This window comes from Linepithema humile, chromosome 3 (genome assembly GCF_040581485.1).
Source record: "Linepithema humile isolate Giens D197 chromosome 3, Lhum_UNIL_v1.0, whole genome shotgun sequence".
In the NCBI taxonomy this organism is placed as follows: Eukaryota; Metazoa; Arthropoda; class Insecta; order Hymenoptera; family Formicidae; genus Linepithema; species Linepithema humile.
This window is the reverse complement of record NC_090130.1, coordinates 15,918,151-15,945,723: the sequence shown is the minus strand read 5'-3', so window position 1 is coordinate 15,945,723 and position 27,573 is coordinate 15,918,151. Positions and strand designations below refer to the sequence as shown.

The following is a 27,573-nucleotide window of genomic DNA, read 5'->3' as shown; positions in this document are numbered from 1 at the left end:
CAATATTGCAATCGTCTCCTTGAATCATTGGAATTCGATTTGTTATCTGTCGCAACACCAGACACTCGACGCTCCTTTGATATTCGGATAATCTGGAAGCAAATGATACCTTTACCTTGTTTTGGATAACTGCTTGGTTGATTCCTACAATGGGAACGCTGATATTGTGCAACGTGAGTCCTAGCTTCTTGACTAGTGCCTCTGTTATAAAATGCGATTGGGATCCGGAATCTAATAAAACTCTGCACGTTGACCATTTATTGTTGTGATTCAGAATTTTTACAACGGCCGTGAACAGCCAGACATATCTTTTGGAATTGTCATGAGATGAAGAGCTCAAAGGTGAAGACGATGCGAGAGCTATCTTCTTATCAGTCGAAATAGTAGCTGCAATAGGTTTCTCTTCCCTTGGTGAAGTATTCTGTTCAGTTGTCGGTACTGTGAGATGCAGCAATGTATTGTGCCTTTTGCCGCATTTCTTACATCCACCTGATTTGCAGTCATTTGCGCGATGTTCTGTTGCTCTCATACAATTCAGGCACAGATCCCTCTTCCTAATTGCGTTGATGCGCTTAGGTATCGACATTTTCAAGAGTGAATCACATGCAAATACAAAATGTTCGCCTTGACAAATAGGACATTTGTTTCCTCGTGTTGCAATGTGCGATGATGTCCTTTGATGCCGCTGCTTATCCGTATTGGAAAATGTGTTAACTGATTGAGCCCTTTTTTGAACAATTTCCAATGTATGACAGCGTCGTTCTAGAAAATTTATGAGATTCTGTAACGTTGGATACTCTGTTGTGGTAAGACTGTTCTCCCACTCTCTGTTGGTGATCGCGTCAAGTTTACTTGTAGTTAAGTAAACAAGCAGATCTCCCCACTGCTCGGTCGATTGTCCTAAAGCCTTTAGTGCGCGTACATGCTTTAAGATTCCGTCGCAGAGGGATCGTAATGCTGCGTGATTTTCCTTCGTGATTGCGGGTAATTCGAAAATTGCCTTGATGTGTTTTTGAATTGTCAGCCTTTTGTTATCGTACCGGGCCGTCAACATTTGCCATGCTTCCTCATAGTTAGCTGTGGACACTTCAAGGGATTGTATTACTGTTGCTGCTTCACCTCGAAATGCTAATCGTAGATAATGAAACTTTTGGATGCTAGAAATATTTTCAACGTCATGTATTAAAAATTTAAATCATAAAACGTGTACCACTCTTCGTAATTACCAGCAAATGTTGGAAGCTCGATTTTTGGTAATCGTAAATTACTTGCCTGAGTTTGACTTCCTGTGCGTTGAAGTTAAACCACACCTAGCTCCCGTGCTGCAGCGGACTCGCGTTCAATTAATAATTGCTCAAATCTTGATACTATGTCGAAGTAAGCGTTCTCGAATTCCTCTCTCTCCTCCGAACCGTTAACACTTTCTTTTTTCTCTTCGATTTGCGCTTGTATGTCGTTGAATAACTCCCATGTCTCAGAAATTTTGTCCTTGCGCTCTCGCAATTGTGGCAAAATTACTTGCTGAGCGTTTTCAGAATCGAGAAACGTGATCGCTCGTGTCAGCGTTGATTTTAATACACCACGTGTTTGTTTGAGTTTTTTCAACTCTGCCATTGTGTTGAGGCAATTTGCTGTGTAGGATAGAAGAGGAAATGAGATGGAAAATGATTGGGGACTTACCTTTAACCTCCAAATGCTTGTGTAGGAAACGTCTCAGATGTCGCTCGCTCAATCACTTCCGACTGGATCCTTGCAATGTATTGCCCTTGTAGTATGATTGACGCATGGTATTTTGCAATGTTTGCAATCACAATGTGCCCGACGCTTGGCGTCTTGCAACGTGGTCTTTACAATATGGTCGACGCTTGGCGTCTTGCAATGTTCTACAGTCACAATATGTCCGACGCTTGGCGTTCGGGAATGTTTTCACCAGTCCTAGTGATCCTTGTGAGTGTAGGCTGAACAGATTTTCTTTCTTCGTGATCGAAAGATGCACCTCTGTTTGTCTTGTGAGCACAATTATGCGTGTTTCTACCGAATATCTTCGTTCGCTAACAAAGTATCCGGCTCGAAGGACTAATGTTTCTTACCGTTTTGTGTGTGTAATAAAAATACAATGTGCACTGGTTCGCTTATTACCTTTTTTTTATTGAATTTTATTGACTCGTGTCACGTGTGTCGTATGTATACGAACAAGAAGTATATGATTAATATATAAGGAAAACTGAGACTCGACTGACCTCTGCTCGAGCACCAAAAACAAAAGACGGCGATAATACATTTAATAGCGATGCAATAGATGGCAGCCTTAACAAATAGTTAGATAAAATTTGATAACTCAATAGACTCAATATAAAATAATTTTACATACAGTTTGCTTAATGCTACGCGACCAACACCAAACGTAAACTTTGAATTAATATCAAACAAAACAGGTACAGGACGAAAATTTTTAAGACTAGTTTTTCGTCAAACAAAAAAATGGTGAAACAGTTAAACGCGAAAATAGATGTTATATTCTTCAAACAAAAAACTCATAGTCTCACTGATCCAAAACAAGGATTTCATGATTGGAGGCACCTTCATTCCGTTATTCTCAATCACAAAAATTCTTCCGAACACCGCAACAATTATGTCAAATGAAAAATGATGGAAAAAAAGATAAGATCAGGAAACATAGTTGATGATTATTTAGTTGATTCAATTAACAAGGAAAAAATGATGTGGTGTAAAATATTGAAAATAATAGTAGATGCTATTCTATTTTGCGCCAAAAATAATATAGCTCTAAAAGGTTTAAATGAAACAATCGAACATCCAAACTGCGGAATTTTTTAAAATTTAATTGAATTTGCTAGTTATTATAATAATACTTTAAAAGAACGTATTGAAAAACATAAAAAAAGTTCCGTTTTCTATTTTTCATCAACTATTGAAAGTAAAATAATTAAATTGATTGGTGATAAAACCAGAAATGAGATTCCTAATCAGAACAGAATTAGGAAAACAAAGTACTACATAATTTTATTCGACTGCACTCTTGATGTTGCAAGAAAAGAACAAATGAGTCAAGTAATATAAGATACGTTCATATTGATTCTAATGGCAAGATAATGATTGAAGAAAGCTTCATCAACTTTATTTACATGAATCACATGAAAAATCAGACGAAGGTTTAACGATTGAGATTTTGAATAAATTAAAAGCTGAGAAATTGGATATTTATGACATCAGAAAACAAGGATATAACAACGGTGCCAATATGATTGGAAAATACAAAGAAGCTTGTATTTTAGAAATTAACAATTTGGCTGTATTTATACCTTGCACTATTCATACTTTGAATTTGGCTAGTGTTTACGCTGCATTAATAACACCAAAAATGATCACTTTTTTTGGTACTAAGAATTACTAAGAAGAACTCACTGCGTATTTTATGGTTTTTATTTATTTACTTTCTCAATGTTTCGACTAGCAAGACATTGATTTATTATGTATTTTTTCGTAATGTCACTGAAGGAGGCCTAACATAGGCAGAAACGTTTGTAATTTGTAATTTTCATAATATAATTTAAATTTTATGCACAAACACCTTGCAACGGTTCTTTTCGCCTTTTATTTCAGATTATAAATAAATTAACAAAAGTAAAAAAAAAAGAAAAAATTAAAAATAAAGGACATTTTTTTAGACGATCTTTAACAATTATCGTTTACTAAGTGTTTCATTTTCTGAATGCAGTCTTTTAACGCATGGACACGTTAACAAATAGGATCAGAAATATATAAAGTAACAATAAAAGTATTATGTTCATCGAATTATACAAGGTGTTTCATAACGATAGAACCACTCATGTATGGGTAAAGCGCAGTAAACTGAACATAAAAGTTCTTTACCGTTTTACAATTTTCGCAATAATAAATGACAGAGACAATAATTAAAAAAGATTGACGAATTATAGTGCATTGAACGTGGCTAGACCGTGGTCTATACGATCTAGGTGGGTCAGTGGCGTGTCACATGGTAACGAAAAACGACTACGTATGGCGAGAGGAGTAACACGCAAACAGCGAGTGAATGAAAACGGTGAGGCTGGATCTCCGTATTGTTATTTTTTGTCGCTGTGTGACACGCCGCTGACCCACCTAGATCGTACAGCCCATGGTCTAGTCGCGCACAACGCGCTATCATTCATCAATCCTTTTTATAGTTAATATCTCATTTATTATTGCAAAAATTGCAAAACGGTAAAGGACTTTTATGTTCAGTTTACCGCGCTCTACCCATACACGAGCGGTAATTCCATCATTATAAAACACTCTGTATAGTCCTGTTTTTCGGAGCTCAGGAATTTAGAAATAATAAATTTGCAAAGAAACCAAAATGTTAACATAATATCGGAGGTGGTGAGAATTTAAATTAAATAAAAAAATTATTTAGATATTTTTATTAAATAATAAAGTCTAAATGCACGATTTCTTACGAAACGCAGCTGATTGTTCCTGCGGAATGTTAACTAATCTTTAGAACTAACCTTTGAAACTAACTAATCTGATGGAAAGAAAGGAAACTTTATTTAGTTCAGTTTTTGAACTATACATTTATTTCTCTTGTGACGGCATACCGCTGCACCGAAGCAGTATAGTACGCCGCGGCGCCGCTACGCGCCGCAGGCCGTCAACCAAGCTCTAAGCCTACAGCTACACCGCCAGGTAGCGCAGGCGGTGTAAGGCTTTCTCGCGATCGAGAATCAATCGACTCACTATGAAAGATCGTCGACTCGATCTGTTGCTTCACTCACTCGCTTCAAGGCGAGCTCTAACCAAGGGCTTTTAAGCAGAGTAAGCTCTCGTAAAAAGGAGCGTAACCAGAGGCTAGTTTCCTCTATGTTTTCTTACAGTGCCTAGAAAAGCACGGAAACGAAAAACAGAGTCCCAGCTTCGGTCGCGCATTTTATCCAAGCGGCCCGCTGACTCTCCAGCACCACCGTCGCTACCACAGACTCTACCGTGGAAATTAATTCCACTAGAATTCTGTGTGCGGTTGACCTGGCCTCCAAGGGACACTCTCGTACCGGGGGACATACGAGCACGGAGACCTCTCTCTCCTCGATTCACAGAGCACTCTGTTACATCGAGAGCCGAGACGGTCGCAACGCAAGGCACGCCGGAGACCCGCTCCATTACCATTCAATCTTTGCCGCCTAGGGCTTGTTCCGAAAGCAGTTGCCACACGGAAGACCATTTTCCGAACGGAGTACCCCCGCCTCCAGGCAAGGGGCTACAGCGCGCTTCATCAGTAGAGCCGTCCTTTTTAGGACCGGTTCAGTACACTAAGACACAACCGGTAATCACTTACCGCGCCCGTCAATTTTTGTTCTAAACTCACGGCCTTACACATTGTCGTGAGCGCATTATTGGCGCACTAAACGCTCAAACACAACTTGTCAGGAGACACGGTAGTGTCTCCGGCCAAGTTCAAAAAACGACACTACTAAGTCAGAAAAAGAGTCTCTGGCAAAGTTCAGAAAATGACACTACTAAGTCTCTTATTCTGCGCGCACAAAGTCGACTTTTCGGGAGTTTGTAGCAACTAAAATATAAAAAATTTTTTAAAAACATAGTATATCCTGAAAGGTGGCATCGCCACGAGTAATTTAAACCGAAAAAAATTAAAATCGGTCCAGCCGTTCCGGAGATACAAGCGGTCAAAAAGTAATGTTTTTCATATTTACTATAATTAAGAAACGTCGTCTCCTTCTTCTCCTCTGTCTGCAGAGGCGGATGAAGAATTTACGGGGCCCAGGGTATTATTATTATCATGAAAATTTAAGGGAATTTCTCGCATCAGGTGCCAAGAGTCGACGATTTCGACTTCCCCGAGTTGCGCTACGGGAATTCCTCGCACCAGGTGCCAAAGGTCGATGAATTTGACTTTCGCGAGTTGCGCTACGAGAATTTTTCGCACCAGGTGTCAAGGGTCGACGAATTCGACTTTCAGGAGTTGTACTACGGGAATTCCTTGCACCAGGTGTCAAGGGTCGACGAATTTGACTTTCGCGAATTGCGCTACAGGAATTTTTCGTACCTGGTGTCAAGAGTCGACGAATTCGACTTTCACGAGTTGCGCTACGGGAATTTCTCGCACCAAGTGTCAAGAGTTGACAAATTCGAGTACCTCGAGTTGCACTACATGAATTTCTCGCACCAGGTGCCAAGGGTCAACGAATTCGACTTTTCCAAGTTGCACTACGGAAATTTCAAATAATTTTTCAATTAAATAATTAAATATTTCAATAATTCAAGACCATACATATTTGTATGGTATATTTCAATAATTTTGTACATTTCTGTACATTTTTATATTGACTTAATTACATATTAACTAAATTATTTTACATTATAATACGTCTTGTGTTTTATATTGCATTTACGTCATGTGAAATAGATGTTTTATTGGTAATATTAGAAAATAACTAATTACATAAGTCTTGCGTTTGATATTACAGTTACGTTATGTGAAGCATAATAATGTCATTTCGAATGTTCTATCTAAATTATTTTATGTTTAATATGTCTTTAATTTGATATCATAGTTTTATTTCGCATATTGTAAAATTTTAACATAACTGTGATATCAAACCAAAGATATTTCATATCAGTTATCCATGCCTTCAAATCAATAGAGCAGTCAAATCAAAGATATGTTTCAACAAAAAATAGTTTAGTTTGAATATTCGAAATAAAACATCTGTTTCACAGAATATAAGTGTGATATGAAAAAAACAGAATACTTCTGTTAGAATGTAAAATAATTTAGTTAATATATAATTGAGTTAATATAAATGTTACATCCGAAATGTGCAAAAATAATTGAAAAATAATTTAAATTTTGTCACATAATTAAGTTTGTACATTTATATTAACTTAATTACATATTAACTAAAATATTTCACATTATAACACAAGTATTTTGTTTCATATTATACTTATGTTTTGTAAAACAGATGTTTTATTGGTAATGTGGGGGAATAATATTTCGCACATCGACGTACGTCGATCTGAGTCGTATTAGAGGCGAGTCGACGGTTTATGTTAGTCCGACTATGTATATATTATTTAACGAGGTCAGCGATGTTTTTGAGGAGCGATGCTTTTGACTGACGATGACGATCTCGTTTTGGGGAGAACGTCCGTGACCGTTGACGAGAGAACAACTGTAATCTTTCACTGGAAAAAAAGTTTTGTTGTATTATAAGAAATTCTGGTTGATTCTACTAGTACGTTTGTTCAAAAATGGTCGAAACAAATTTGTTGTTGGAATTACCAGAAGATTCTATTAAATTTCATCCTGTTTAAATCTATCAGAATTTCTTGTAAACCTTACTACATCGTGTTGTTAGATTTACAAAACTCTACCAGAATTTCTTGTAAACCTTACCACATTGTGTTGTTAGATTTACAAAACTCTACTAGAATTTCTTGTTAACTTTACTATATCGTTTTGTTAGGTTAACACAACTTTGTAGTTAAAAAACAAGTTCGGATAGGTGTGGTTTTTGTAAAATACTAACAATATATTTTGGTTTAAAGTATACTCAGTGATGTGACGGCTCCCGAGTCCGGTAGGAAACATTACATCACTGGTATACATATATTTCATTAAAAAAAAAAAACACCACGTGATCATAAAAATTTTCGGATGTAAGGCTGATGGCAGAGACCGAGACGTAAGAACTTATGTATGTCATAGTTGTTTCCACACGTATCCACACAATAACCTTTCACGGTTTACGTTTTTCTCTGCCTTACCATACGTCCACGACAGACGTCTACGACAGACATAAGTGCTTACTTCTCGTTCTCTGCCATCGGCCTAACTAATATTCCGTAATGGATTCCACGACGCGACGTAAAACTTTAGCGAGCTCAGTTGAGACTGTTCCGACTGCTTAGCGCCATTGCTTCGCGAAAGATCTAATGCGCGCGATACCATAGACATAGGAATAAGGAGACGGAGCATAAAATCTTACTTTAGGCGAGGGGAGTGAAGCCAGTTCCGTGGTGCGGGGAATAGCAGTCACGTGATACTTTGGTGCCACATTGGTGATTGGTTGTAGCATAAATGCGCGAAATTTAAAAATAAAACAGATAATTTGTTTACAATTATAAGTATATGACAAAATATTTTGAATAAAATAGAAAAACACAATATTTTATCTATAAATCAACATGCTAAAATGTTAATAATATACATATCATTGAGATATTAGAAAATAACAACTCAAAGTTATTAAATAATTTAAATCTATAGATATCAAAAATTTTTATTATTTTGTATATTTGAATATATTTTATTTGACAACAACGCAATAAATTTATAACAAAATTTTTCTTTTATCAATTTTATTGTTTATTATACGTACATTTATTGACCTTTAAATAAAATTAGCTTATTAAATACATGCCGCATACTTATAGATGTATTAATAGCTTGTTTCGCAATAAAATGTAATCTTATTTTAATATATCTATTACATATTGAACGCATTAAATGAGTAATGTAATTCTCAAATGTACTTTGTTCAAATGTATGATTTTCTAAATTTTTAAATAATTTATGTCCAATAAAATTGTCTAAAACTTTAATTGAATAAAACTTGCTTGTATCCTGCAGTTTTTTATGGAGATATACTTTCTCAAGAGAGTCATCTTCTCTCTGTGGAGACATACTTGTTGACTGATCTACAACTAAAAAATTTCAAATAATTTGTAAAACATTTTAATTTTAGAAAAAATGTATATATTAAAATTGTATATATTATTAAAAGTAAAATAGTATAATATTAAAAATAAAATTGTATATATTATTAAATAAAGTTAAATATTTCTTACAATGACTGCTTTTAGGGATAGGAGATGTAGCTCTATCTATTTTAGAAGTTGTATTAAAATTATTTGAAACATGTGCAACCACATTTTCTACTGCATCTACTGCATCTACTGCATCTACTGCAACGTGTTCTAAACAAGTAAACAAAAGATGTATGTATAAAGCGATATACAAGTCAAACTACATAATCTTGTAAATCATATAATAAATCAAAATGGGGAAAGTTACTTTATAAAAGTAATGTTATTACTAACGCGTTATTACAAAAAGTAAAATAAAAACGTAACTTATAATAGGAAACTTATAATAAGAACAGCACTACAAAGGTATCATTTCCCAATTTTGATAATAATATTATTTGATACCTGTGTTCGGTAGTGTATTTGGTCGAAGTCTTTTCGTATTAAATGACAAATCAAAAGCACCTTCGCTAAAATGTGCGGAGCAAATTCTAGCTCCAGGTGGAACTGACTCCATATTTAGCTTTAAGATGTCCAACCATAACATTTTTAATTTTTCATTCTTTGGAAATCTATTGAAAAAGTTATATTACATGTGTAATTTATATTAGTTCTCTCATTTTGATATAATCTTAATACATGTAAATAGAACATAATTTTTTACCTGTGATATGATATATTATTATTTTTCTTATTTTCTCCTAAAATCGAACGACTTGCCGTCCGATTTTTGCAATTTGTTACAATACACAGTGGCATTGTGGTTTGTGATTCCTATGTACTACGTTGCACTGTGATTTTAGATTATTCTTATTCGGTCAAAATAAAATATTACGCTTGCGCAAACTTTACCCAATTGTCAATGCGGCACCAAAGTACCATGTGACCGTAGTCCCCGCTCCTCGAAAGTGGCTTCACCCCCCGCGGCTTACACTCCGTCTTCTTATTCCTATCTCTATGCGCGATACACGCCGCGAGTAGCGGGGGCGCAGTAGCAGTGTAACAAATAAATGCGGCGAACAGTTGATCAACCGTTTAGTGAGTGATGACGAAACTGTTGCAGAGCGCTGCGATTTATGTAAATATAACAAGAAGTTTTGTAGATCCAACAAGAAAACTTATTCAAATCCTTATAGTAAAGTTAACCAAACGATGTTGATATAAGGTGTAAAATTTTGTGACGATAACCAGAAATTCTGTTTCGTTTGACTAAAATACGGTCAACCAGAAAAATTTTGTTAATATAATAAAACCATTTTTCTCAGTGTTCGTATCTTTTAATTTACTTTACTTTAATAAATCTACTTGTTTTAAATAAAATAAATTAATTAATAACCAAACCAAGATTCCTACATATTTTGGGGGCTCAACCGGGATCGGAGTGAAAGCAGTTGTTCTCACTAATAAAAGAAGACGAAAGACAGTTTTGCCGTGTGTGAGTCGTATGCGTGTGTGCAGCACGATACGTTTTATCGAAGTGAAGAAGTCGCGAAGTGCAGGAGCGTTTAGACGAGACTCTGCTTGCACTAACGGGAAGACGGGATTGTGTGCGTGTGACGAGCACGCGGTGGCCGCACACACGTATTAACGGCAAATTAGCGACGAAGTGTGTCCCGCGACGAATATAGCCATGTCGGATCCTAACGTTTTCAGTGTGCTACAGCTGAAAAAACTTTTGAAGGCTCGTGGATTGTCGGCCTCAGGAGCAAAAACGGAGCTCATCGCTCGTTTAATCAAAGCGGATCCGTCGGACGACTGGATGCGAGAGAGTGACGATGATGATGATCGCGATGACGATTGTGCTGGTGGAGACGTCTGTCGCGAAGATCGTATAAATCAGCGAGAATTAGAGATCTGCAGGCGCGAAAGAGAAATTGCCGAACGTGAGTTGAAACTTGCTCGCCGCGAAATCGCTTTACTGCGAAAGAATCAAGATGCGAATCGTGCGTGTCGGAGAGAGACACTTGCGGGCAACGGCAATAATAATGGCGCGATAATACCGCCGCATTCGCGAGTAAATTTAACGACGATTGCGGATCTATTAGCAAATTTTGATGGTGGCCTAGCAATTTCAATACGTGGGAAAAAATGGCGAAATTTTTAAAGATGACTTATCGATTGGAGGACGATCAAGCGAAAATTTTAGTCGGAATGAGACTGAAAGGAAAGGCTCTTGAATGGTTACATTCGAAACCCGAGCTCATCAATACGAGTTTCGATATTTTAATCGAGAAACTAAGGGCGATGTTCGGTCGACGACAGAATAGGATAATGATTTGAAGGACGTTCGAGGCGCGTGGTTGGAGAAGAGACGAGACGTTTCGCGAATATGTGCACGAAAAAATGATCATGGATAATTGTGTACCGATTGAAAGTGATGATATAATAGATTATATTATAGAGTATTCTCGAGGTTGCATTACGTAACCAGGCGCGTTTACAACGGTTTGGCGAAGTAGAATTTCTGTTGGAAGCATTCAAGACAATATCGTTACGAGATTATCACACGAGTTCGAGTCGACCGGATAGACGGGGCAGCGGACAGACGTCGAGCGAGCGAGACGGCAGGACGAGTCAGAGCGAGAGAAAAAATGACAACACCAACGGCAGCGAGAGAAGGAAAACAGTGACCGATGTCAAACGATGTTTTAACTGCGGTGCGCGCGATCATATTAGCGCTAATTGTCCGTCGAAAGATCGAGGCACTAAATGTTTTAAATGCGGAGAATTCGGACATATTGCATCAAAGTGTTCGGGAAAAAATGACGTTCCTACTTCTTATCTTGTGACGCTTTCCTCGCATATTAAACATACGAAAGACGTTGCGATAAACGGGAAGAAAATCGAAACGCTTATTGACACGGACAGCGATATCTCCTTGATGCGTGCGGACAAATACATTAAATTAGGTTTACCTCGACTGCGGGCGACTGGAATTCGTTTCTTAGGCGTAGGATCAAACGAAATAATCACGTTAGGCGAATTTCGCGCGGAACTCACAATCGATGGGCATTCTTATCCAATCCTTATTAGAGTCGTTTCAGACATAGTATTGCAGCAAAAGTTAGTAGTCGGCACTGATTTTTTTAATACGGTAGAGGTCAACATTAAGCAGGGCGTAACAATGATTCAGCTTATTTGTACTCAAATGGCAAGCGTAGATGATTCGCCGGATATCGTTCAAATCAATACATGCAAAACGAACATAGTAGATGCATCTTATGTGCAAAATGCCGATCACAGACGCGCTGTTGTAACGGTAATTGACGAATACAGACAGAATAAAGTATTAGAGACCGATATAAAGATGCCGATTATTTTAAAAGATGGCAAACCTGTGTATCAGCGAGCGAGGCGTTTATCATCGTCGGAAAGAAATATTGTAAATAGCCAGATCAATGAATGTGAAGATAGATTGACGGCTCGCCTGAAAAGGGCACAATCCGGGGACGAAGACATAAAGAGAATGTTGGATGCTTTAAAACAAGGACAGTCGAGTGATAATATCTTGCGAGACAGACTGTTATATGAAGAAGTAGATAACGATATACGACTTGTTCCTAAGTCAATGCAAGCGCAGAATGACCGAGACGGATTGCGCATACAAGTGCAAGATGACCGAGACGGATTGCAGATGCAAGCAAGAGGAAATATCGAAAAGATTCAGCGAAAATGAAAAGCACTACGATAAACGAAGAAAAAAGGCATTCTGTCATCGTGAGGGCGATCTCGTCGCAAGTAAGCGGACGCAACAAGATCCAGATCTCAAGTTGGCGCCTGAATGTCTTGGACCGTACAAGACGTTAAAATGATTGTTAAAATCTTTCGCGACGATCGACATCTAATGCATAAGGTCGGTGAACACGAGAGACTATACCGGACCTCGTCAGCTGCGGGTTATGAGGCCATAGGTGGACGGCATCGACGGCGATCTGCCCGGCGACTCCGAAGACGAAGTGGATGAACATTCAAAGTGAATGTTCAGTCAGGACGGCCGAATGTGGGAGAATAATATTTCGCACATTGACGTACGTCGATCTGAGTCGTATTAGAGGCAAGTCGACGGTTTATGTTAGTCCGACTATGTATATATTATTTAACGAGGTCAGCGATGTTTTTGAGGAGCGATGCTTTTGACCGACGATGACGATCTCGTTTTGGGGAGAACGTCCGCGACCGTTGACGAGAGAACAACTGTAATCTTCCGTATCTTTTAATTTACTTTACTTCAATAAATCTACTTGTTTTAAATAAAATAAATTAGTTAATAACCAAATCAAGATTCCTACAGTAATATTAGAAAATAACTAATCTAAAAAGTAGGTGATATAACACAAAAATTCATAAATGATAAGGTCTGGCCAAGTTCCAAAAAAGACACTCCAATATGTTTATATTTTAATAATTATTTAAATTTTTTATATATTACCAACATAAAAAGTAACTGATACATTATTCAAGGTGCAAATTCAAAATAAACATACATAAAATATACATAAAATGTATAAATAAAACTGATCAAAATTTGATTGAAAAAAATTTAATTAAAATAACAAAATATTTATTAAAAAATACAAAAAAACTTGGCGCTGCCAACGGGCTTTGCCCCTCTCTTTTAAGACCCTCCCCCCACCGGCGCAGCCCTTCTTACCATCCCCCCTCCCACCCCATATCGTATGTATGTACGTTACATGTATTATATACACATGGAATGTACACGAGGTATATTCTATGTATGTACAGGCAGCGATCTCGTTCAAATATACATTCTATGTATATTCATAAATGTACCTACATCAGCGTATATCGTATATATGTATGTTACATGCAGGGTTGGGAAGTAACGCGTTACTTGTAACGCCGTTACGATGCCTTTTTTTCGGTAACTAACGGTAACGGCATTACAAATTTTTTTTGTAACGAAAAAAGTAACTTTGTTACATTTTTCGGTAACGAGTAACAAATTTAACAGTTATTATTATTTTTATCGTTACATTTTTCAAATTTACTCTATATATCTACGAATTTATAGAAAAACTAACAATAAGAAAACTTTTTAATTTATATTTACAGCATCTAAAAATTTTTAAGAAAGTTGGTTTACAACTTATTTTTTTTTTTTTAAAAGTTTTCTTATTTAAAATATCTTATTATCAAAATTATTACTTTTATTATATATTATTAAAATTATTACACTTTATATTAACAGCGATATCATTATTAAAATTATATCATTTTTGTTACTTTAATGCAAAATAATGTTTAAAATTTTTTAATGTTTACTGTAAATTTGTAGTGTTTAATTTAATCTTGTATTAGAAAAATTGTGCATAAAATTTGTATTATATATAAAAAAAGTAACGGAAATTGTAACGATTCGTTACTTTTCGAGTAACGGCAACGGTAACGAGTTCCTTTTTAAAATTGGTAACGAGTAACGATAACGAGTTACTTTTTAGAAAAAAGAACGGTAACGATAACGAGTTACTTTTATAAAGTAACTTTCCCAACCTTGGTTACATGTATATACATGGAATGTACACGAGGTATATTCTATGTATATACAGGCAACGATCTCGTTCGAATATACATTGTATGTATATCCATACGATATTCTATGTATATCCAGAAATGTATCTACCTCAACGTATATCGTATGTATGTACGTTACATGTATATACATGGAATGTACACGAGGTATAATATATGTATATACAGGCAGCGATCTCGTTCGAATATGCATTGTATGTATATCCATACGATATTCTATGTATATCCATAAATGTATCTACCTCAGCGTATATCGTATGTATATACGTTTGATGTATATACATGAAATGTACACGAGGTATATTCTATGTATATACAGGCAGCAATCTCGTTCGAATATACATTCTATGTATATCTATAAGATATCTTATGTATATCCACAAATGTATCTACATCAGCGTATGTATGTATGTATGTACATAGTATATACAGTACATTTTTTTCACATTATGGATATTTCATGTATATACATAAGATATCGAATGTTTACTGGGAAGAAGAAATAAAAATTCCAACACTTAAAATAACGTATCCAAGGACTAATTGTAGGGCAGGGACACTTCAAAAAACTCAAAATGTTAATGATTATAAACAGGAATATATATTTTAAGAAAATAAAACATAAACTTGCAAGAAATTGTAATATAATTTACTTTCGCAAAAGAAAATAATCTCTCTTAGCTTGCTTGCTCCAGATTGCTCCGCTTCGCTCACACACACGCCGTACGCATTTCTTTTTCTTTATTTACTCGCATCACTCATTGTTTAACATATATACACATATACATATGTATGTACGTATTTTACACACGCACACTTCGGTATTACAATATAAATTGTAGCTCTTGATTGAAATTATTATAGTTGACAGTCAGCAGTCATTAGTCGCTGATAAAACGCATAACACAAACTTTTGCGTATGTATAATAGAATATAGAATTCTCATTGATCGAACTTAGTCGCTTGATTAATATAATAAATCAGGTTGTCATAAAAATTATTCAACAATAATGTAGTGAATGTTCGCGAAATTTAAATATGGTTATGACATATTTATCTAATTATATTCAATTTTTTGTAAATATTATATTTCGAAAGTAAATACTCCATAGTTTTTCTATAATTAAACTAAATTGTCCAACTTTCGTCGATTAGAAATCATCTTTCCATGAAAATCATTGAGTAAATGACATGTTAAATGAAGGATATTTTAATAACTACACTTACATGCAAAAGACGAGCCACCAAACTTTAGCACAATTTTTTAATATCTTTCAATAGCGATAACTCAGCAAAAAATCATTGTATTGAATAACGCTTTGAAAAATCATTGTAAGACAATGCTTTAAAAAAGGAATTGAAGATAAAACCATGTTCTTAAAAAAATATGTATGGTACATTTTTATAGGATTATTTGTTTAAACTTTGTATTTATTTAAACAAATGTTTATTATCGACAAATTTTTTTTATTTTAAAAAGAGCGTACATTCTTTGCACATTATCTTATCGTGGAGAAATAAAAAAATTATAAGGTTTAAAGTTTACACTTGAATTTCCTTTTTGAAAAAGTTTTCCATGATAATTTGTTTCTGAAATGCAGATTTTACAACAAAAAGTTGTCCATTTTGTAACATTTTTTTTCAAAACGGTATAACTTTATTAAAAAAGGTCGTAGAAAAATGTTTAAAATATGGATTTGTTAGGAACTAATGAGCTTAAAAACTCATACATTTTTGTACCAGGCGGCCAACTCCTCTGAGCAATGCAATAGTTTAAAAAAATTTTTTTCCCCTTTTCTCAAAGTATATCTTCAATGTTTGTCATTTTATAAAACATTTTTTGTAACTCAATTTTTTTTTTTTTTTAGTTGTTAAGAGGAAGGTTGAAGCTTTAGTTTGAGCTTTATTTTATCTCAATACGATGATATTTTGCTGAGTTATCGTTATTGAAAGATGTTAAAAAATTGTGCTACAGTTTGGCCCGTGTTTTTTGCGTGTATATAATAAAAAATTCTAGAAAAATTAATATAATACTCGACATTGCATATATTTCTTTCTTAAAGTTTCAAATAAATCTCGAATAATTAAGAAATTGCTGGAATTACTTTAACATATAAATCTTACTTTAACATATAAATCTTTTAACATTTTTGTTTTTTTATTATTATTTGCTTTTCTTCTCTTACAATGTTAAGACACATACATACAAAGTTCTTTAATCGTTTGAGTACCACGGGTTATTATAAAAATAGGCTCAAAAAGTGCCAAGCGTGATCCCGTTTCATATCAAAAAATGCTAAAGAACGCGATTGCACTTCTCTTGTTTCATGTCGAAAAGTATCAAGTAGCATGACTGATATTACGAAAGGAAAAGTTTTGATTTAGCAAAGCCTCTTCAAATTGTAACACTAACGAGGTGCTGTGGAATCCGAATCACCATCAGTGACAGTTAAATTATGTACAGCATAAATATATACACCATAAAACGTATACAGCAACATTTACTTGTCCAAAATCTGTCCCATTTTGAGATTCTTCAAAGTATTTGCTCCTATCATTTAAGTCAGTAAGCTATTTGCCTATTCGACAATCTATGAATCGGAATAAAACGATTTTGTGGGATTGACTTAATTCGCGGGTTTAATAATTTACTCAAATTAAAAATAAAGAAATTGTCTATTTGGGCTTTTTTAATAAACAAATTATTATATTAAAAAATATAGCTTTGTCAGCCCAGAGCTGGGTGTTAATTGCTCAGTAAAGAAAAGTTAACAATTAGTTAATTCAAACGTTTCGGCTCATTTATTTTGGCTATCTTCAGTAAAAATTCATAACAGCAAACGAAAATTCGAGAAAGAAATAACATGAGAATAATAAAAATAAGTATACGTCGCAAGGTTATCGTATTTTGATTAGAGAATTCAGCCGTTTACACTAAGCCTACGTACAATTGGTATGAGATGTCCGAGTTATAAAATTAAAAAACTAATCTTACTTGAGTTGTCAGAGATATATAAAAAATTCGCATGACGTTGTGTAACGGTCCAGATGGATAACGTACCGATCTAGTTCAGCGGTCGTATGTTATGTATGTATGTTTAGTTTAAGATTAGAATTACTAGTTATATGCACAATTAAGTAATGTTGATAAGTAATTATGAAAGTAATAAATAAATAAAAAATCTATATTTCATTATTAATAATATGTTCAATAATAACAACATGGCTTACTGATATGTCATTGATATGGCAAACTTCAATAATTAATTAATAATTAACAGCGCTATAACTTCAATTGACATACGTCAATTTCTAACGCACAAGTCAGAAGTTGGTCATATCGCAGGGCCGAAAGTAAAAAGGTAAACGTCGCCCGCGATTTCAAGCCAATAAAACTCGTACGATATGTAAAATATTTATATTAAATCATATATTGTTATATTCTTTTCAAACAACGCTACAATTTCTTACAAGATATCCACATTATTATAAATAAATTGTGCATACCTCTCCGTTCGTTAACACGAATAGCTTTTGTAAGCAACTATTATGCTCACAATAGAGCTCAGTTTGAACCATTTAATTTGATATATATTTGTTATGGTCTATCTCTTTTAATTTAAAAAATAAAAGAGGGTGGCCACTTTTGGTGGGACATTCTGTATATGTATATCATAAAAAATACTATTGCACAACACAAGCGCAGCATAAACGATACGAAACATAATAAAATCATATATAGTTGAATTCAGCGTAAAAAATGCTATAACTTTTGTCATTACAAAAATTTTAAAATTCGTAAAAATAAAAACAAGAGGTGGGGGTAAATAAAAAAAATATAACATTTTTTTAAAATCCAGCTGCACAGTTATAAAGCCCATAAAAAATCATATAACTTTTATTCGAAACATTTGTTTTATAACAAATATAATAGAATGGCATCCAGAGCCGTCGCAGGATGTTAGTGCTACATTTTTAATTTAATTTCTTAAAGAATTATTTAATAAATTAATCTACAAGAGACAGTTAAATTGTACACCGATCTCACATCGAGATACCTAATGTGTACGAAATTATAAGTATATTGTTCTCATATTAAGAAACATTTACTTACATATAGGAATTATTGGAGAGAAAGGAAGAGAGAAAAAATATCAGGGCGCGAGTGGCTAAGCCGGGAATTGAACCCGGGTCTTCCGCTTGCCGGGCGAATGTTCTGACCACTAAACTACTCAGACCCCACGCTTTTAACATTTATCTCTCATATATTAGGAAATCAACAATTCTGTAGGACAAACGCGTCATGTTGCTCGCGTGATTTAAACAAATTTGTTTTATATTTCTTACAGTTTTAATGATATTCGATCAAAACCAAATGGGCTGCTTTAGCTTGTAGAGGTTGTTTCAGCCCCTAAACGTGCGAGAACGCAGAAAGAAACAAACACGGGTCTATTATTTTGAGTTACTTTATAACATATTCAAAGCTCAAAATTAAAGGGGAACACTTGCGTTACTTTCCTTGTTAGTCTATTTCACGTTATCATACGTTAATTGCACACAGAGTGTTTCTGAATTTTTATTTTATTTATTAAATAATTTCGCAATCCAAACAATTCAAAATGAATACAGAAGTTAAAAGAAAGCGTGTAAATTTCATGAATAAATTTATATTTTATATTGTATTAAAGCTATTTTTGCATTAAAATATTTGAATTTGAAAAGAGTAAAAAATGGTAAAAAATGTTCTTTTCTTGGTAACATTCGATTTAATGGACTTTTGGTATTAACAAACTCTTTCACCCTTATTAGTCCGTTAAATCGAGGATTTACTGTATGTATAAATGTTGAAAAATTTATATACAGGGTGTCCCGCGTAACTTGTCCCACCGGAAACTGGGAGGTAGATGGGATTGAAATAAATATAAAAGTCCTTTACCGTTTTACGATATTCGCAATAATAAACAAGATATTAATTTTTACATTTGGACTAATGAGAGCGCGTTGAGAGAAGCGCTCCAGCCGCTCGAGGTCTAGCCCGGCTCGGCGCGGTGCGGCGAGACGTGAGCCGGGCGCCGAGCCACGGCGCGTTTCCCCTCTTGCCTCTCAAACGCGCTTCCAGCAGCCAATGTATGATAGACTAGGCCGGACTAGACCTCGAGCGGCTTGAGCGGGACACCCTGTATACAATATAAATATATAGGATGTTTCATAATGTCCGTGCCAACGCTCGTGTGCGGTAAACTGAATAGAAAAGTCCTTTATTGTTTTGCAATTTTTGCAATAATAATTGAGATAGTAATTAAAAAGGATTGACGAATTATCGCGCGTTGCTAGGCCGTAGGCAGTACGCTCTAGACGTGACAGGATCACACGGCAACGAAAAATGACAACGCGTGGCGAGAGCAGGAGTAACACGTGTTGTTATTTTTCGTTGCCGTGCGATTCTCGTTGCTGTCACGCCTAGAGCGTGTTGCCTACGGCCTAGCAACACGCAACGCGCGATTATTCGTCAATCCTTTTTAATGACTATCTAATTATTATTGCAAAAATTGCAAAACAGTAAAGGACTTTTTTATTCAGTTTACCGCACTCTACCCGCACACGAGCATTGGTACGGACATTATAAAACATCCTGTATACAAGTTGTGCCAAAAGTGTGGAAACCCCTTAATATTTCGGAAACTAAGCATTTCTGAAAGAAATGTTTTATGCAAGAATTGTAGGATTTTAAGTGGCGCATTAGACAGAAATAGACAGTGTAATCTTGGCTAGCGCTATTACGTAAGATTACGTAAAAATTACTTTGAAATTTTCAAATGAAAACCCTTATTTTTTATTGTATTTTCTTGATGATCTCAAGAGCTTTTCAAAACATTATGAAGTTATTTTTTATTAAGTATTTTCCAAGTTATGAGGCTTGAATGTTACGGTAGAATGAGAGAGAAAGAGAATGAGGCATTGCGCTCAACGCGTTTCTTTCTCTCTCACTCTAACTTTCAAGTCTCATAACTCGGAAAATGCTTAATGAAAAATAACTTCATTATAATGTTTTGAAAAGCTCTTGAGATCAACTACAAGAAGATACAATAAAAAATAGGGGTTTTCATTTAAAAATTTCAAAGTGATTTTTACGTAACCTTAATAGCGCTAGCCAAGATTACACTGATATTTCTGTCTAATGCGCTTAAAACCCTACAACTCTCGTATGGAACATTTCATTCAGAAATGCTTAGTTTCTAAAATATTAAGGGGTTTTCACACTTTTGGCACACCTTGTACATTAGAAGTTAATAGAGAAAATAATGGGTCTTTGGTAATGTTGCAATCCTAATAGCTATGTATTACATTGCAGTAACAGACTATTTCAAGGGAAACAATTGGAAGGTGCATCCCGATTGGATTTATTGCGAGTACAGCTCAGCTTCTGATAAGTTTTTTTCCTCTCCGGAAGAACGTGTCCTGCACTTTCTATTACGAACGCGCAGGCCGGGGTGGAAATGGATGTCCTTGAGACCAAGGAGTCCTAGCTCGCATCATAAACAGGCGAGCAAGTCGGATAAAGATGCTTATTATTGTGAGTGCTTATTTCTCATCAGTTTTATCTATAAATGAAGGATTTAAAGAAGCAACAACAAATACTTACATAAAATGTTACATAAAGGCATAAAATATTAGGGCGATTTATTTTAATTTTAACAAATATTTTGAAAAAATAATTTTGGAAAAAAATGTTTTCAGATAAAAGTTGCAGAATTTCAAGGAAGACATAAAATGAATGGAATAAAATTTTTCGAAATAAAGACATTTCGCAAATTTGGAAGACAATTTAATTGTTTTATATAGAACTACCCTATTGTGTTATGTAAATAGATTCCTTGTAACATTCTGCATAAAAAGTTATAAGGGTAAAATAAGCAACAATGGAACGGTTTACGAGATATTTTATATCTTAATCTGACATATTTTGATATACCATAAAATATCTCGTAAACCATTGTTGCTTATTTTACTCTTATAACATTTTATGTAAAATGTTACAAAGAATCTATTTACATAAAACAATTAGGATAGTTCTATTTAAAAAAATTAAGTTACTCTCCAAATCTGCGAAATGTCTTTATCTAGAAAAATTTCGTTAGATTCATTTTAGTCCTCCTTGAAACCCTGCAACTTTTGTCTGAAACATTTTTTTCCAAAATCACACTTTTCGAAATATTTGTCTGTTAAAATTAAAATAAATCACCCTTATACTTTTTTAATTTTTTAATGAAAATTCTCTCATTGTTAGATTTATCTCATATGTCAATTTGTATACATCAAACAAGATATCTTAAATCCTTCGAGTAATACCAATTTATTTTCGAATTAATGCTCAAATTAATACGCGATCACATTCCAGGTGATAAGAAATTAGTGCAGTCTTTGGTTTTGGATGCTTTAGTAACAGACGGATTTGATAAAAGAGAGGCACAAAGAATGCATAAGGAGGAAAATGAAAAGTAAGTGGCTCGTTGGCAGTAAGCAAAAGTGCACGCCTGTCTCTCACTCTTTCACACATTCATACGTTATTGCAAATTGCAATCGAGCACTGCACAAGCACTCGGTTTACTATTACGCACAGCATTAATGATGGTCACTTTTGCAAATTATTCAACCGGCACTGCCTTGATTATAGCCCATGATGCGTCTTGGTTTGCACAATTGTTTTTGCACACGATAGAAGAAATAAATTTAAAATTACAATATTTATAGCGTCGGATTATTAAACATAAAATTTGTGAGAATCGCCAAATATTGTCCGCGACAAATCTGTACACGCGGAATGATTTTAAATACTCAACAAAATATCTTGAAAACTAAGCAATATCGAAAAAGAGTTTTAAATAAAAGCGAATATTTGAAGGGAGAAACAAGATGATGATTCACTTTTGAGGAAATTTAGATTTGTAAAATTATTTAAAAGTTTATTTTTACAAATAAGAATTCAGATTTCTTATTTTTATTGTGTCAATTCTTTCTACTTATTAATACAAACAACTTTGATCCGATATATTCTTTTATTTGATTAATATATATTTTTTGAAATATTAAAGAAATTTTAATAAATTTTTTAATTTTTTGCTCACAATATCTTATCAACTATTGGTCGAAAGAAAATATGGTACTACGACATTTTTCAACTTGGTTTGGTCTCAGAAATCAGTTTTAATAGTGTAATTTTTGTTACTGTTTATACATTTTTACTGAATGATGCGTCTGTTAAAATATAAGATGTTAATAAAAATTGTTGTATTATTGTAACAGTATATTTGTAATATCAAACAAAGTCAAAAAGTATTCTATACTATTTTAATCCGCATTGGAATTGTTATCATTATATTGTGAGCTAAATATTGAAAATTTGTCGAATTTTCGAAGAGTGTATCTAAAAAGTATTGGCTAAATAAAAAAGGTTCTAAATAAAAATTATTTTGTTTAATTAATATAAGAAAATATTATAAATATACAGGGTGTCTCAAAATGATGGGACAATACGCTCGAGTAGAGTGCGATAAACTGAACAGAAAAGTCTTTTATTGTTTTGCAATTTTTGCAATAATAAATGAGATATTAACTAAAAAGGATTGATGAATGATAGTGTTGCACGCGGCTAGACCGTGCTGTACAATTTACAGAGTGTCCGGTAATTGCTAAATTATCTTTCGGGTGCAGGTAGAGCGAGTTAAACCGAGTAGAAAAGTTCTCTACTATTTTGCGATTTTCGCAATAATTAATAAGGAATTAATTTTAAAATATCGGCCAATTTGCGCGAGTTTAAGAGCGCGGCGAGAAGAGACCCGTGGCGGTACAGCCTACCATTATTTGCGGTTACTAGGCGCGCGACGAAGCGTTGGAAGGAGCGCTCTACAAATGACAACGGCAACATACAAGCGTTGCGTAACGCTAGATCCTTGCGTCCTAGCGACCACGTAACAGTGAGCTGTCTCTTCTTGCCGCGCGCTTAGACTCGAGCAAATTGGCTGATCTTTTTTAATTAATTTCTCATTAATTATTACGAAAATTACAAACCGGTAGAGGACTTTTCTACTCGGTTTAACCTGCTCTACCTGCACCCAAAAGGTGATTCAACAATTACCGGACACCCTGTATGTGGGTCAGCAGCATGTCACACGGCAACGAAAAATAACAGCGGTACGGAGACCCAGCCTCACGCATTATTTCCGCCCGCTTACTGCTCGCGTGTTACTCCTCTCGCTATGCGCAATTGTTTTTCGTTGTCCTGCGACACGCCACTGATCTACCTAGATCGTACAGCCCATGATCTATCCGCACGTAATCCGCGCTATCATTCGTCAATCATTTTTAATTAATATCTCACTTATTATTGTAAAAATTGCAAAACGGTAAAGGACTTTTCTGTTCAGTTTACCGCACTCTACCCGTACGCAAGTAGTTGTTCCATCTTTCTGAGACATCCTATATATGATGTGTCTTTATTAAAAAGTTTCCATTAGCTTTAAAATAACCTACAAAACTTATAAGTTAATATCTATTAAATAATAAATATTATATGTCCTTTTTTCCCTTTTAAAATTTTTATTAAAACTTTTCTTCTAGCGTTTTTAACTGAGCAGATTTTGATCGAGTCAAGATCAATTAATGATGGTATTGCATCTTCTTTGCTAATAAAAGATTTAAATTTATAGTAAAATAGTCATTAATTAACCTGAGATGGATCAAAATCCGTTCAGTTAAAATGCTATTCGATATCGTTTAGTTTTGAAATAATTCGCTGAAGTATTCGAAATGGATCATTCTGTAAGAACGAAAAGCTCGATATACATAAATATGTAATACATAGGATATTGAAAATCACAAATTACTCGCACATTATTTGTGATATATGCGATATATGCATACCGTACAAAGAATATGAGAAAAAGGATCACTACTTTGTAATATACAAAGCAAACTATGCACAACCGTCCAACATTTCATTTCACAATATTATCTTTTATTGCATATTTTTATTACATTTTATTATTGTGTGTCTCCACCGCTAGCCCTATTGCCATACTGATGGCTCTACTGCACAGGTAATTCATTATGCACAATTATTTGTCTAACACGTTAAACATGTTTGTTAATAATGCACGGTAACACTCATTTTGTGATAATCGTATATCGTCTAAAATGTGTATTTAATTTTCGATGATTTAAGGTGTAAATTTGTGATTGTTTTGGCAATCTTTCTTTTTTTATTATATTTTTGCGTATTGCAATATGGATAAAAATATGGACAAAATCTGGCAATATTATGCTCGTGTGTTCATACAGGCTGTATTAAAACTGATGGTACAACCGAAAAAATCGTGATCTTTATAGAAAAAGATAAAAAAATTATTTTTTTATTAGTCTTCTTTGATTTATAAATATATTCTGTATATAAATATATGTATATAAATTATATTTAAATTTTGGGTTAAATATGTTTAATTTCGATGAAACATGATTAGAATATTTTAAAAAAAGATAATTGATATGGTTTTGGAATTAATTTTAAATTGTAAGAAATTCATATTTAATTTATACATAATTTTGATAAAATTGGCGAGAATAAGGAATTATCCTCCGAATGACCTAGACCTTGATTAAGACCTTGACTTTATCAAGATTATTATTCATAATATCAGAATAATATTTTAAAGGTTAGCTGTCAATCATTGTTTATTAAAAAGTTATTAGCAAAAGAAGTTTACTGAATAGAATGTAATTTTCTGATAGAACTCGTAGCAGATTTATTTACTACTACTTTAATAAATAAATCTACGTGAATACGTTTTGTTAAATGTACACCTGGTCACACTAATGCCTTAACACATAAACTTGCACGGGTGTCAAGGCATATCGAGTCGGCGTGTTCCGACTCTACATATTTTTACATCATGACTGGTTATGAGCGTAGCGGCAATGCTGTTTTGGCTGTTTCGAAGCAACTGGAGCAATTGACAAATAAAGGTTAATATTTATATTTATATCAATATTTATTGATAGTTTAATATTTATAATATTTATAATTATATGAATTTATATGAATTGGTGGAAAACGAGCAATATATATACTAAATGATAAAGAAAAGTGTAATTATTTATCAAAATAATAGGAACTTATATAAAACAATTAACAGATTTGAAAATATTAACATGTGATTGTGGTGTAGTCAAAGAATTTGCTGAAAATTTAGGGACTTCTCATGTAAGTAAAAATATTCGTTTAAATCACAGATAATATTATTAAATCAAAATATTACTTATTTCTTTCTTATTATCATGCTAATACTTACAAATCTGTTAATTGCTTTATATAAGTTCCTCTTATTTTGATAAATAATTACACTTTTCTTCATCATTTATATATTAACTCGTTTTCCACCATCAATAAATATTGGTATAAATATAAATATTATAAATATTAACCTTTATTTGTCAATTGCTTCAGTTGCTTTCAACAGTCAAAACAGCTTTGCCGTTGTGTTCATAACCACAGTCATGATGTAAAAATATGTAGAGTCGAAACACGCCGACTTGATATGCCTTGACACCCGTGCAAGTTCATGTGTTAAGGCATTAGTGTGACCAGGTGTACACGTACCGGCACGTATGGTGTCCCTCGCCGGCAACGGTATACGTGTGTAAAACAACCGAAGGCGTCACACGCATTCACACAAATGCGTATTTGACGTGTCGCTTGAAGCGAGGAGCACAGCGAGCAGCGAAAGGAGAATAGTAGTGGGGGATATTTTGATCTTGCATCCTTAGCGCAAATCTGACGATCGGGAGAGAAAGCATTACAAGACGTGATGTCAAGTTAGTGGTGTTTCTATAGCTCTCTTCCTCATGCGACCGTTTAAGGAAGGAAGTGCGAGCGAGACAGTTAGAGCAGCTCAGTGTCCCTATCGATGTCTCGTTCGCTCTAACACTTATGTGTCGTGCTTTTCTTTCTTTCCTTTAAGAAACGTAGCTGAGCCGCGTGCACCGACCGCCGGCATTCATTCTATTAATTATTATATCATATAAAGAGGCTTAATTTAATGAAGAATAGAAATTTGTATTGAAATGTTTAATTATACGAATATAAGAATTGTTTGCTTCTATAACAAAAATACACGCTCGTCCTGATTAATTATTGGTTCATTTATGATTACGTAATTAATAATTTCTTTATTATAAGCAAAATTAGTAACAATGGAACAGGATAAGTCACTAGAACATACTGTCTCCAATAAATGTTCAAATATAAGATTTATTCGAAAATATGTATATCATATAGAAAAATTGCTTGGTTGCGCGGGAGATATTCTAGACATCCAATCAGCACAGTTTGTTTCAAGTGGAGGTCTCTTTCCAAAATATGATTACTTCTACTTTTTGAAAGCCAAACCATGGCTTTTTTTAAGTTAATTCCTTTCATCGTTCTACGTAGAAAAATAATTAAGTTAGAAGTGAATTCTTTACGAGGTTTTTTGCATCTTACCCTAATATTTTTAGTCTTAAATACGAAATATCTGGTAGTCATTTCTCGATGATTTTATTCTTAAGCTTTTATACGTGGTATAATGAACAGAATACGCTCATGATAATAATTTTCAGATACATCAACTGTTTAGATATATCAACTGACGTGCTAATTTTGCGAATATAGCATGACCTTTTTTCATTCTAAACTACATTAATTAGCTGAAAATTGCGACTTTTTGCAATACGTCCCGATTGTTCTACGCGAGCGCTTCATTCTGAAAGTCATTTTTGTGCAGAGTTTCGCAAATTAACTATTTCTAATATCGTAAACAATTTTTAATATCAGCCGCCAATGAAATAGTTGTAGAATATCGCACTTTTGTTCGCCTATGTGTCACTTTCTTTTTTCTTTTTTTTTAATTGATTTATTACTAAGAGACCGCGCTTCTGATTTTTTTTTGTTATTAAATTAATTATCGTTGTGTCATAGCATCAAGCAGACGTGAATCGCGATAAATATAACGATGCTTCAGAACTTGTGTCCTGAGATATGAGGTCGTATTATCGGAAAGTGGTAGGCAGGAAGAGCAGTGGCAGAAATTGCTGCTGCTATTCCTTGTTCTGTAAAAACTGTCCGACGATGGATCCAACGGT

General features: G+C 34.2%; 1 protein-coding gene across 9 annotated transcripts in view; it reads left to right on the top strand.

Annotated features, from left to right (window-relative positions):
- The window catches only part of stol (stolid), a 301,015-nt gene that overhangs the window by 70,542 nt on the left and 202,900 nt on the right, over window positions 1-27,573 (top strand). For 7 of the 9 annotated variants that reach the window (XR_010889250.1, XM_067351792.1, XM_067351791.1 and 4 more), the window contains 3 exons: window positions 20,753-20,974; window positions 21,800-21,899; window positions 24,465-24,497. Coding sequence is in view for 8 of the 9 variants with exons in the window: in XM_067351792.1 (XP_067207893.1) it covers window positions 20,753-20,974; window positions 21,800-21,899; window positions 24,465-24,497 (355 nt within the window). In the remaining variant the exon portion in view is untranslated. The remainder of the gene's footprint in view (window positions 1-20,752; window positions 20,975-21,799; window positions 21,900-24,464; window positions 24,498-27,573) is intronic. The other 2 variants (XM_067351795.1, XM_067351793.1) reach the window with 1 other exon arrangement.